A 12944-nucleotide genomic window follows, 5' to 3' on the forward strand; every position below is an offset into this window, starting at 1 on the left:
TGTAGTGCAGTTGTAGTGATACATAAGATGATTTACTGAAGGTTTATTTACTGAGAATCTTTAAAAAGGCCACTTACCCACTGAACCCACACTAAACATATGCTGAGGGTCTGCACTCAGTAATTATCACTAATTAAATAACACAAGAAGCAGGAGCCTATCATTACATGCTGAGCAGAGGTGAAGATGAAGATGACTGCTTTCTGCAGTACACTCGATGTTATCACAGCCATACATGTACATATATTAGTATTTTACTTTCAGCTTTACAAGCAGCTATCTTCACTGAACTTCATATGCAATAAAGGCGTCCGGAAATAGGTTCATACCCTCAGAGGACAGGCGTCTTTATGTGTTACTTAGAGAAAGCAATAACAGCTACAATATAGCTACACAGTTTCAAATACAAACTGGCAATCAGCAGAAACTCCCCAATCCTCCAAATAAATTACACAATGTTATTGTAATGTGAGATAGTTGTTGTCCTCGGATGCATTTTGCCTCGTTAAACATAAACATCTCTGTCAGAACAATCTTGATATGGTTTGGAGACACAGGCTCAGGATTAAGATTTCCGTTTACAATAAAAACTGAGTGTTCAGAAAGGAGATAAACTTTATTTCTGACAACCCTCAACCGTCTAAACAAACCTCTGAAAAAGAAAGAAACTGTAGAATTTTGCCTGTTTTTCCATCAATATCAAAAGCTTTCCATCCACCCACCTCCTCCAACTCCGCCTGATGTTACAATTACTTCCAGACCCACAGAACATCTGACACAACAGGGTACAAATTCGACAGGACTGCAGAGAAAAACATGCTGATTTTCGGCCCTCTCTTCTTTGTTCACATTGTTTCCACAAGTGTTCTGGCACCTCCTGGAATAATCTTTTCATGTGAAGAGACATTAAATAGCTTTATCTGAAATCCAACTGTAAGCTTTCTTTTCTAAACTAGGGATGACTTTAACATCAAGGTGCTTCAGGCTTTCGTGGAACTGCATGAGTTTGCAGACCTAAACCTCGTCCAAGCGCTGAGGTGAGAAGAATGATTCTCTCCTATTTTCAGAGGGAAGAAACAGTCTATTAAACACATCTTGCTCATCCTGTCACTTTCTCTCCATTTAGGCAGTTCCTGTGGAGCTTCCGCCTGCCAGGTGAAGCCCAGAAGATTGACCGTATGATGGAGGCGTTTGCCTCGCGCTACTGTCAGTGCAACCCTGGAGTTTTCCAGTCGACAGGTCAGATGAACCACTGGTTACTGTGGAATAGACCAGAGATTCCTCAATGTTTCTCTCAGTGTGCCCTCACAAAGCTGTCAGTTGAGCTCCAGGACCTCTTCAATCACCAGCCCGTGTTTCCCCACTATGACAAGTGTTAAAACGGAGGAATATGCTGGGATTGGGGGGAGGGGGTTGAAAGGATGAGAAACAAAAACTTAGAACATGAGTTTAACTGTGTTTTTAGCCCTTCCCAATGACTAGCAATGTAATTGAATATGATTTTACGTTTAAGAGTCTTTACCATGAAGCATATTAATATTCCAACACAAAGTAGTGCCGAATTGTAAAGTGGGAGGAAAATAATACAGTTTTTACATATAAAAGATAAGAGGTGAATAGAGGAGGGCCCTGGGTAGCTAAGGAATGATCCTGGGCTTTCATTTCAAGGAGACTGTCAATAACTGTCAATGTTAAAAATAATGACACACTAAGATGATCAAAAAGAGCAATTGACTTTAATTGCATTATATACTACTTTTAAACACAAACATTTTCATATTATGAGTGTGCTTATGGACTTAAAATGAGATAACAGAAATAAGTGCATGACAATGACTGTATTAGACTAGTTTCTCGCAGATACTTGTGTACATGTATGAGTCTATAGTGCCCACGTGCACACTTGTGCACGTGGGCACTATAGTGGTGGGTGGGTGCAGTGTTGAATGAGGGCCCTCCAGTAAAATAGGTTGGAAAGCACTGATCTAAAACATTTCGTTGTTGCTCTGCTTGTATGGAAGGTAAACCTCTGCTCTAGTCTCCAGGTTTTTCTTGTCCTTTCCATTGATTCATCTGTCAGTCAGCTCCCCGGTCACTCATGAAGAACTGCATTTCCACAGCATGATTCTGCTATCATGAGTCACCCTGGGGATGGTGTGTTCAGGGTGCACACGTAGTGCTTTGCATGTAGGTCAAGAAGTTCAATCTTGTTCTTATCTGACCAGATTGCCTTCTTTAATTGTCCGTTGTTGATATGATAGATGCCCACAGTACATGTGTAAAAGTAAATACAAATACATGGGAGGCAGAAGATAGAATATTTTGCTGATGACTATTTGTTGAACGTTCATAAAAATGTTGAACTACAGGGAATTTAATGTGAAAAGTACTTAGACCCATGCAGGTAATACTTAACCCCCTTTTACCAATAGGACTGCGCAGGTTTACTGTAGGATTTCGGTCTTGGGACTGAGGTGAAGGAAGGTTAATATTGTGTTCCAGAACCATTTCTGTGTTGATTTGGCCATATTTTGGACCTGATTTCCTGCTGGAAGACCCACTGACAACTCATTTTCATTTTTCTATGTTTCCATATTTTTAGTTCTGTGGTCCTGGTATTACTGGCCAGGTCTTCGTTCTTGGCCACGTCCAATTGTAAATGAAAATTGGTTCTCAGTCAAGTCATGTGCATAATTACAGGATTTTATTTTATTTTATTTTGATTAAAATGATAAAATAAAAAGATTTAAAAGAGTTTAGAAGGTAACATACTCTGGAAAATAAACAGGCCGACAGTAGCACAGATTTCCAACAATGGAAATGTAGCGCCTTACCACATATCCATGTTGCTAAAAGTGCTGACTACAGTGCATAGAACCAGTTAACGTCCCAGTAGAGTGTAGCAAATGCTTATATTTGTAATGGTAGACAGAAAAGGCTTATTGACAATGTCTTACTGTTATGGAGACCTGGTGAGAGTGAGATGCTACTCTTTGATGCAGTTCTCTAACAGTGAGCTTTAGATATATTTTACTTTACTGTATGACAAGCTAAACCTGGGTCCTTATCCAGAAGTGTGACACTGGCTGAGAGAGAAGGGCCTCAGTGTTGTTATTTTATTACCCAGAGAAAAAAAGGAGTCATGGATTTCTAATTAAACACTCTGATCAACTTAAAGGAATACTTCTATTAGGAAAATAAGAAATGCTGACTGCAGGTTGCACATCTAATGACATACAGACAAAGAAATTAGTCTTCAGACAGGAAGTTATAATTAACATATTCAGTCCCCTCCTGTTGCAGATACCTGCTATGTGTTGTCATTCGCTATCATCATGCTGAACACCAGTCTACACAACCCAAACGTCAGAGACAAGCCTCCCGTGGAGCGCTTCATCTCCATGAACAGGGGCATCAATGAAGGAGGGGATCTGCCAGAGGAGCTTCTCAGGGTGAGGGTTGGTCTGTAGAGGGAGTGTGTGTCTGATGATAGATAACCTATGATGCCTCTGCCACTTGTATTCAACACAAATGATCCATGTTCTCCCCTGTTCCCCAGTTTGATTAATAGTTTTTTCCTGATCCGTCTGCAGAATCTTTATGACAGCATCAAAAATGAGCCCTTCAAAATCCCAGAGGACGATGGGAATGACCTGACACACACATTCTTCAACCCGGACAGAGAAGGCTGGCTCTTAAAGCTGGGTAAGTGGATTAACAGAACCTGGATTTTGCTGGTTTCTTTCCACTGCTTTCCACTGTTACACCAATGACATGATGAATAAATATGGCAGTTGCGTGGATTAGCGCGGCTCCCCCTTGACTCCGCTTTTGTGAACAACATCTGTTGCACTGAGCTGTGCTTAAAAAAATGTATCAGCCAATGATAGTAAAGCTTTGAGAGGTCCTTCCCTCCTGAGACCTTAGTGTCAGAAGTATAAGTCAGGTTGCATCATAAGCACAGAGTCATCTGCAAAACACACAATAAAGCTTCATTTAACTTAAAACTGTCTGAAGGTTTTTACATACATTTGGTCAGTCAGTCAGTCATTTTCTACCGCTTATTTCATAGTGGGTCACGGGAAGCTGGTGCCTATCTCCAGCAGTCTACGGGCAGGTCGCTTGTCCATCACAGGGCAACACACAAACAGCCATGCACACACTCATTCATACACCTAAGGGCAATTTAGAAAGACCAATTAACCTAAGAGGCTTGTCTTTGGACTGTGGGAGGAAGCCAGAGTACCCGGTGAGAACCCACGTATGCACGGGGAGAACATGCAAACTCCATGCAGAAAGACCCCCGGCCTGGAGTTGAACCCAGGACCTTCTTGCTGCAAGGCAACAGTGCTACCAACAGTTCTACCAACTAAAAAACCAAATGTAAGTAAGTTTTTACATACATTTGGTTTTTAATTAAATTATTTACTGGAGAAAATTTTAGTTTAGCACAAAGATACCATAGTAACAGTCAACCACAAATGTCACCACCACCTGTCTTAAGACCTGAATGGATCTCTTTAACCCATGTAAATATGTATGTTTCTATAGACATGCAATCATTTTGTAACGTTTTCATTGGATCATTAACCTCTCAAGTTGACGAGTTTTCTTGTTACCAGATTTTGTGTAAAGATAATATTCAGGTTAGCTTAGCACAACCTTGTTTCTAATTAAAAATAAGAAATGTGGGGATTACAATTATTTCTTGTAGTCTTATTAAAAGTCATATTTTTAATTTCATTTTGAGCGGTGGCATCTGTCTTTACAGTATCCTGCCAGTCTTTACTCATGTAAAACCACTTTAAAATAAGAAAAGATCAGCATGTTACAGTTCATTTACAGACCTTCATGGTTCCTGCCATGTTCATGGTCACTTAAACTAATTTCCTCCCAGAGGAAGGTCACCACGTCCATCGACAGTCAGCCATTATTGCTAACAGGAAGCTAACAGGAAGTTTGGACTTCCTGATTACTCAGCAGTACAGATTTAGCCATTTCATTTGGGTATTTATAGTTTTTAAGTACTTTAATACTGAAATCAACTTTGGCACCATTTTATTGAACATAATAAACTTCCAAAGAGCATTGTAGGTAGTCACCATGCCTAAACAGCCCACGGATTGAATAAATTTTAGCAGGGAGTTAATCATAAATGTTTGGTTTTATTACGGGTCACATAATATCTTTGTATCTGTGGGCATGTTTGGTATGCAAATAATTTATCTCAAACACAGCGGTATCCGAGCCTGGATGTAGACAGCTCTGTTTGTCAGAACACAGAAAACACGGTTTTTCTACTTTGTGACCTCTGATCCAGTGAATTTAGGGAAACCTTTTGTGCCCTACCATATTTATGCCCTGTAAATTGTGCACCTCCATCAGGGTTGCTGGAAAATTTGTTTAATTAGAACCAATCCTGCCATAATTAAGAATATATACAGAAATAAATAAATGCTCAATAAATAAATAAGCATACAACTAAACACACAATGCAAAAATGAAGTAAATAAATAAGTGTAGGCAATAATTAGATTATTCAATGAGACATAAATATATGTATATATCTAATTTAATTAGCTTCATTTATTCACCTTCCGTATATATTTCTGCCTCATGCAGATCAGGAGGGGCTGTGTATTCAGGCATCAACTTCTGCCTATTGGCTGGTTAGCTTTAGCCTGCATAGCTCAAATCTGCATGACTTTTCCCCACCAAAAAGTATTGTTTAGAAATGGCAAACTTGGCAAGCAGATGTTCGGTGTCTGACCTTTTCCTCCAGTCTAATAGCAGCTTCCTTTAAGAGTTCTGAAGCTTCATAAAGCGAGCCAAGCACAAAGCCCCACTGCAAGCACCCACGCATCCCGTCCCCCACCACCCAACGCGCGGCGCCGCAAAGCAAGGCAACCACTTCAGCTTCTCGGTTTCCAACCTCCGACGGTGTCCGACCTCTTAAAGGAAGCTGCTAATAGACTGTAGGAATTAGAAGACTTTTAAGAGGTCAAACACCGAACATCTGCCTGCCGGGTTCGCCACTGTTAAATGCTTTTTGGTGGGGAAAAGCCATACAGATTCAAGCTATGCAGGCTAAAACTAACCTGCTGATAGGTAGAAATAGACCCCTGAAGACACAGCCCCTCCTCATTTGCATAATAAGGCAGAAATGCATATGGAAATGTAAAAAGCACAGGCATAAATAAAAGGCATTGAACAAATAAATGGAGTAGAAAGATACAAATGAAAAATAAATCGACAGAAAATATTAAAACATACACATAAATAAATACATTAATAGATAAGTCATTAATAAATAAAGTTATAAAGTTTAATGGATAATGGATAATAAATAAATAAGGTAATTATTACCGAGGTGAATTAATGAAGAACCAAATAAAATTAGATATATTCATTTATGTCTCATTGAATGATTTAATTACTGCCTATATTTATTTATTTATTTACTGTATTTTTTGTTTATTTAATCATATGCTTATTTGTTTATTGAGCATTTATTTATTTCTGTATATATTCCTTATTATGGCAGGATTAGTCCTCCATTTCTGGTAGGTCTGATCTTATCTTTGTTCTGTCTACATCTAAGAAACCTCTCTCCATCCTCCTCCCATGTGCTCACTGTTCTTCTTGGATCCTTCAGCACTTTTTTTCCACCGAGACGGTCTCTCAAAACTTCGTTGTGTTTTCTCGTTCTGTTCTGTGATGGCTGTTCCACCTTAAATCTTTGCGTTAGGAGATGCGTAACACTCCATCCTTTTCCATCTCAGAGCGGCCTGTATCAGCAACGGCTGCCATATCTCTCCCGCATACTGGGGCCCCAAATGTGCAGGCCACCTCATAATACTGGCTTGTTGTATCAGAGCTGTGAGGGGACAAAAAGGCTCCTTAGCGCTGTGAGGTGATGGGTTATCTCATGCACAGTCTTTGATCTGCATGGAGACTGTCTGCATTCTTCTTGTAGCTCTGCAGGGGGTTGGATGATGCACAGGGTTTTTCTTAGGTAGTGATCAAATGTGGAGCTAATTTTTTTTTTCCAAGAACCATGGCGCTGCTCAGTACATCTTCATTTTCTAGCTGTTTTCTTTCCTCTGAATCAAACTAAAATGTTAAGGGTCTATTAGTAATTGGGCAAGGATTTGTTTAGATGTTATATGTTGGGGTGAATCTCAATAGATTAGACAAAATAATCAAAAAGTTAATTTATTCCACTAATACAATTAAGTGTGTATAATTGGTTACTGACACACTGATATATTTTATGCATTTATTGTCAGGATCTGGGCCATGTCTGTCTGTTTTGGTGCTATTTCTGTTCTTAGCCTCTAGATGGCGTTTTGAACCGGAGGAGAGGTGACAGGTGTTCTCTATCTCCTTGATGATCTGCTGAGGAGTATTTAAGGAGGAGGATGCCAGCAACTCACTGCCAGAGTGTTGCCCTTTGTGGTACAGCTCAAGCCACATTTACTTTGCCTTTGCTTTGCTCTTTTGTAATTTTGGATTTGTTGCCTCGCAGGTCACCTGAACCTGACTTTGCCTTCAGCATCGAACCCTGCCTGGATTACCGTCTTCTGGAAAGAAGCTATCCAGCTCCATGAACCAAGACTCAAGCCTCCTGTTTCCTCATTGGATCAAACCAGCTGGCAGTCTCCTGATTCCTTCGTTCCATGGGTCTCCCTCTGTGAGCCCTGTCCACCCTCCTCCTTCCATTGCACCAAGTACAGAAACTCTTGGACCATCAATCATTCTGGCACGCCAGTGTTCACTGTCTCCGGTCCCACGGGTAAACAACCTCCTGGTCTCTCCACCCCCCTCTGGCGGATCTCTCCCTCAAATCAGTAAGGCAGAAATATCATTTGTGAATATAGGTCCAGAGTTTCCCCTTGCTTATGGTTCTGTTTATTTTACAGTTGGTGTCCCGGTTCCAGTCTCCTGCACATTTCAACATACTGTTAATAAACTTCTTTCCGTTAAAACTCTATTTCCTGAATTGCTTTCTGCATGTGGGTCATATCTGTTCGAAACAGTATGACAGAACACTCTGGCCAACCCGACCCAGCAGAAGCATTCAGGAGAACTCTCTCAGAACAACATCATCAAATCACAACTCATGACTCTTCCCTCCGCTCTCTTTTTGAACAGCAGAAACACACTAACCAGCAGATTGAACAACTAACCTCCCTGTTTCAGCACACCCTGAGCAATCTCACTACCCCGGCTTTAGAGGGCGCTGCAGCCTCACCGGTCTCCCAGCAACTTCCGCACTCACGTGATGTCACTTCCCCAAACCCTGAAAAATTCTCCGGGGATAAAGGTGATTGTAAGGGTTTCCTCCTCCAATGTACTCTTGTGTTTAATCGCCCCCCACAGTCTTTTCCATTTGACTCAGTAAAGATTTCTTATGTTTTGGGGTTACTCACTGGTAAAGCCCTGAGATGGGCGGAGGCGCATTTTTCTAACTGTTTAGATTTTGGTTGTACATTCTCTGATTTTGAGGAGGAGTTTCGACAGGTTTTTTCCTGTGAGATAGATTTAACTGCCATTTATGGTCAATTAAACAGAGAGACCAGTCAGTGGCAGAGTTCTCCATTGATTTTCGCACCCTCGCAGCAGCCTCTGGCTGGAACGACTGTGCACTCAGAGCAGCCTTCTTCCAGTCTTTAAAGGATGAGTTAGCATTAATCGACGAGCCCAAGACTTTGAATGGACTTATCAATTTACCTGTCAGACTCGATAATCGGATGAGAGAGAGAAAAAGGTCTCAACTTGAACAGAGCACCGTTAGGATCCGTCCTCCTGGCCTAATCACTGAAACATCTCGCCCCACCTCAGTTTCACATATTACCGAAACAGAACCCATGCAGATAGGGCGGACTCGACTTTCTCCAGAGGAAAGATTGAGACGCTGCCAGACTAATCAGTGTTTCTACTGTGGCTCATCTGAGCATTTCCTTGCTGACTGCTCTATTCGTCCCACGGGACCAAAAGGCCAGGTCCGTCAGTAAGTAAGGGGAGATTGACGGACCGTCCACTTACCCCTAGACTCTGTTTACCGGCCACAATAATTACACACCGCCCTTTTCTGAACCTATCTGCCCTTATTGACTCTGGTAGTGATCAGAATCTTATTGATCAAAGGTTAGTTAATGAAGCACAGATCGAGACTGAGCCACTTTCTGCACCCCAGTGGGTGTCCTCATTAGACGGACAAAATTTACCACGAATCGTACCAAACCCTTGACATTAATACTTTCTGGAAATCATAGGGAGGAGATTTCTTTTTTGTGTTTCCCATTGCTTTGAATTCCGTTGTTTTAGGTTTTCCCTGGCTAAAGAAACACAATTATCACATTAACTGGGCAGAGAACCGAATTGATTCCTGGTCCACTAGCTGTCATTCCTCTTGCCTACAGTCAGTAGTCACCTCACTCCCCTCAGATTCAGCTGCTGCAGAAGATGAGATTTCCGATCTTGCAAAGGTCCCTTCTGAGTATCATGATCTGAGGTTAGTGTTTAGCAAATCCAAGGCTTTATCATTGCCTCCACATAGACCATATGACTGTGCCATAGACTTGCTTCCCGGAGCCCCCCTGCCTTCCAGTAGGCTTTATAATATCTCAGGACCTGAAAGAAAAGTTATGGAGGATTATATTAATGAGTCACTGGTAACTGGGTTAATTCGCCCCTCCTCATCTCCACTCGGAGCAGGGTTTTTCTTTGTAGGAAAGAAGGATGGCTCACTTCGCCCATGCATCGACTATAGGGGATTAAATCAAATCACTCCTTTTCTCAGCTTTTGAACCAGTTCATGGCTCTACCATTTTTTCTAAGTTAGATCTCCGTAATGCATATCACTTAGTTAGGATCTGCCAGGGGGACAAATGGAAGACCGCCTTCAAGACCCCGTTGGGAACTTTTGAAAACTTGGTTATGCCTTTTGGACTGTGTAACGCACCAGCAGTGTTTCAATCACTAATTAATGATGTCCTTAGAGACTTCTTGAACGTTTTTGTTTTCGTCTACCTTGACGACATCCTGATCTATTCTAAGGACATTAAAGAACACATTCGTCACGTCCGTCTAGTCCTCCAGAGACTTTTGGAAAATAGACTGTTTGTGAAAGCTGAAAAGTGTGAATTCCATAAGACATCTGTCACATTTTTAGGCTACATCCTGGAGGGCGGACAGGTTCGCTCGGACCCCGAGAAGATCAAGGCAGTACTGGAGTGGCCTGTTCCGGACTCCCGCAAACAATTACAACGGTTCCTTGGATTTGTGAACTTTTATAGAAGGTTCATCAAGAACTTTAGCCTAATAACTGCCCCTCTCACTGCATTGACCTCCACTAAAGTAAGGTTTTCCTGGACACCTGAAGCAGATAAGGCTTTTCGAACCTTAAAAGAGAGGTTTTCTCAGACTCCCATACTGGTTCACCCCGATTCCTCCAGACAGTTTATTTTGGAGGTTGACGCCTCAGATACAGGGGTTGGAGTCGTACTTTCTCAACACTCTTCCTCTGATGAAAAACTCCACCCATGTGCCTTCTTTTCTCGTCGCTTAACAAACACTGAACAAAATTACGATGTGGGAGATAGAGAGCTACTTGCAATCAAGTTAGCTCTAGAAGAATGGAGACATTGGTTAGAGGGTGCTAAACACCCCATCTTAGTATGGACCGATCATCAGAATCTGGCTTACTTGCAATCAGCCAAAAGACTTAACTCACGACAATCACGTTGGTCACTGTTTTTCTCTCGTTTTGATCTCACCATCTCTTACAGGCCTGGCTCAAAAAACCTCAAACCAGATGCTCTTTCCCGGCTTTACTCACCAGACACCACCGAGAAAGAGGCAGAACCCATCGTACCATCCCACTGGACTTTTGGAGCCGTAGTTTGGGAGGTGGAGGAATTGGTAAATCAAGCCCAACGTAACGAATCAGACCCAGGCACTGGCCCTACCAACAGGATTTATGTTCCCACATCTGTTAGGTTTAGGTTAGTCCGGTGGTTTCATACAGCAAAATTCTCAGGTCACCCCGTACAGAAACTCTTGGACCATCAATCATTCTGGCACACCAGTGTTCACTGTCTCCGGTCCCACGGGCAAACAACCTCCTGGTCTCTCCACCCCCCTCTGGCGGATCTCTCCCTCAAATCAGTAAGGCAGAAATATCATTTGTGAATATAGGTCCAGAGTTTCCTCTTGCTTATGGTTCTGTTTATTTTACAGTTTGTGTCCCGGTTCCAGTCTCCTGCACATTTCAACATACTGTTAATAAACGTCTTACCGTTAAAACTCTGTCTCCTGAATTGCTTTCTGCATGTGGGTCAAATCTGTTCGAAACATTATGACATTTATTTCTGTTCATTTGATGCTTATTGCTTACAGCTCATCAAAAAATAACTAGAATATTACATAAGAACACTTAAAAAAGGACTTTTGATACAGAGATGTTATGTTTTGGTCTACACACTCAGTGGGGACACTGCAGACGTGCCTGTAAAGCAGACAGTTACTGACACTGTTCACAAGGAGAATATATCTACAAAAGGTAATTGCTAAAGAAGCAGGCTGTTCAAAGTGCTTTATCAAAGCATACCACTGAAAAGTTTAGTGGAAAGAAAAACGGTGGTAGAAAAACGGTGCACAAGCAACAAGGATAACCAGGGCCTTGAGAGGATTGTGAAGCAAAGTACATTCTTGAGTTTGACATTAAAATAACAGAGCGAGGACTAAAGCTGGAGTTGGCACTTCAAGATCCACCACACAAAGACATATCCAAAGCAACAACATCTTATTTGGGCTTAGAAGGTAAAGGACCTGACTTTTGCCAGTGGCCCAAAGTTCTCTTCTCAGATGATAGTAAATTTTGCATTTAATTTTGAAATCAAGGTCCTAGAGTCTGGAGGAATGCAGAGACACTGAAGGCCACTATTAAAACAAACTGGGCTTCCATAAATCCTTTCGGAAAATACTTCAAAGTGGGATTAAGGCGCATTTTTGCCCTTTCCGTGTGCTTTGTTAAAGGATTTATGCGCCAAGGGGGCTAAAAATCAGCCCACCTTTTTTACTCCCTGGATTCACTAAGCGAGGTAATCACAGAGTGACTTCTGTAGGCTTATTCACTATTTGCTATACAGGTGAACCCATGCCCTTCCCATCGTGCTCCTTTGCAGCAGGAACCCATAGCTTGAGCTTCAGCGGATGCTTGAGTTTGTGCTGTGGGAATGCAAGTGTACTGCTCTCCGACTGCTCATGCAGTGAAATAAAGTACACCTTGCCTCTTTCCCTCCGCCTTCCTGTGTTAGTGCCATGCAAGCCTCTCACTTCTTTGTCATGATATCCTCTTTTCCTGTTTTGCCCGCTCTCTGACCTAGCTGCTCTTCATCAGGACTCTTTTTTTTTCACATTAATGCATTCCCCTGTAACTCCGCTCTCCAACAGAAAAGCCCTAACTGAGTGTAATGAGGGAACATTGTTGTTGATGTCTTAATGAAGGCACTCTCCAGTGTCAGCTCTCTGCTGCTGTGAAGCTCCATGTCTGTTCTCTCATAACACCGAGGCTGCTGCTGTGCCTGATCTTGTCATCATCACATCTAGGCAGTACGCCAAAACATTTGTTGGCCACATCTTATCCTTTTATAATAGGACTAGGCATAGGCCCATTACTGATACCAAAGCATATCAGGTATAGTTACCAAAGGTTACACCTTCAGAACCATTAAAGTGTTCTGTGGTACCGCTAATAGAATATTAGCTTTGTCAAATGATATGCGAGAAAAAGTGCCAGAGAGACTGGACTTTTAGAAAGGTTTAGAGTTTAATCTGGGTGGAGTTTGCGGAGTTACATTACGTCACGTGTCTAATCCATAGCGCCACCTCCCGGAAGTATGCACAAATACATTTAGGATTAGTTATGTTCTCCTATT

General features: G+C 41.8%; 1 protein-coding gene across 2 annotated transcripts in view; it reads left to right on the plus strand.

Annotated features, from left to right (window-relative positions):
* LOC124875486 (cytohesin-3) overlaps window positions 1-12944 on the plus strand; it is a 47940-nt gene that overhangs the window by 25908 nt on the left and 9088 nt on the right. For both annotated transcript variants that reach the window (XM_047377689.1, XM_047377688.1), the window contains exons 6-9: window positions 957-1037; window positions 1127-1239; window positions 3304-3452; window positions 3594-3705. In XM_047377689.1, the coding sequence (XP_047233645.1) occupies window positions 957-1037; window positions 1127-1239; window positions 3304-3452; window positions 3594-3705 (455 nt within the window). The remainder of the gene's footprint in view (window positions 1-956; window positions 1038-1126; window positions 1240-3303; window positions 3453-3593; window positions 3706-12944) is intronic.

The sequence above is a fragment of the Girardinichthys multiradiatus genome, chromosome 10 (assembly GCF_021462225.1).
Source record: "Girardinichthys multiradiatus isolate DD_20200921_A chromosome 10, DD_fGirMul_XY1, whole genome shotgun sequence".
Lineage (NCBI taxonomy): Eukaryota > Metazoa > Chordata > Actinopteri > Cyprinodontiformes > Goodeidae > Girardinichthys > Girardinichthys multiradiatus.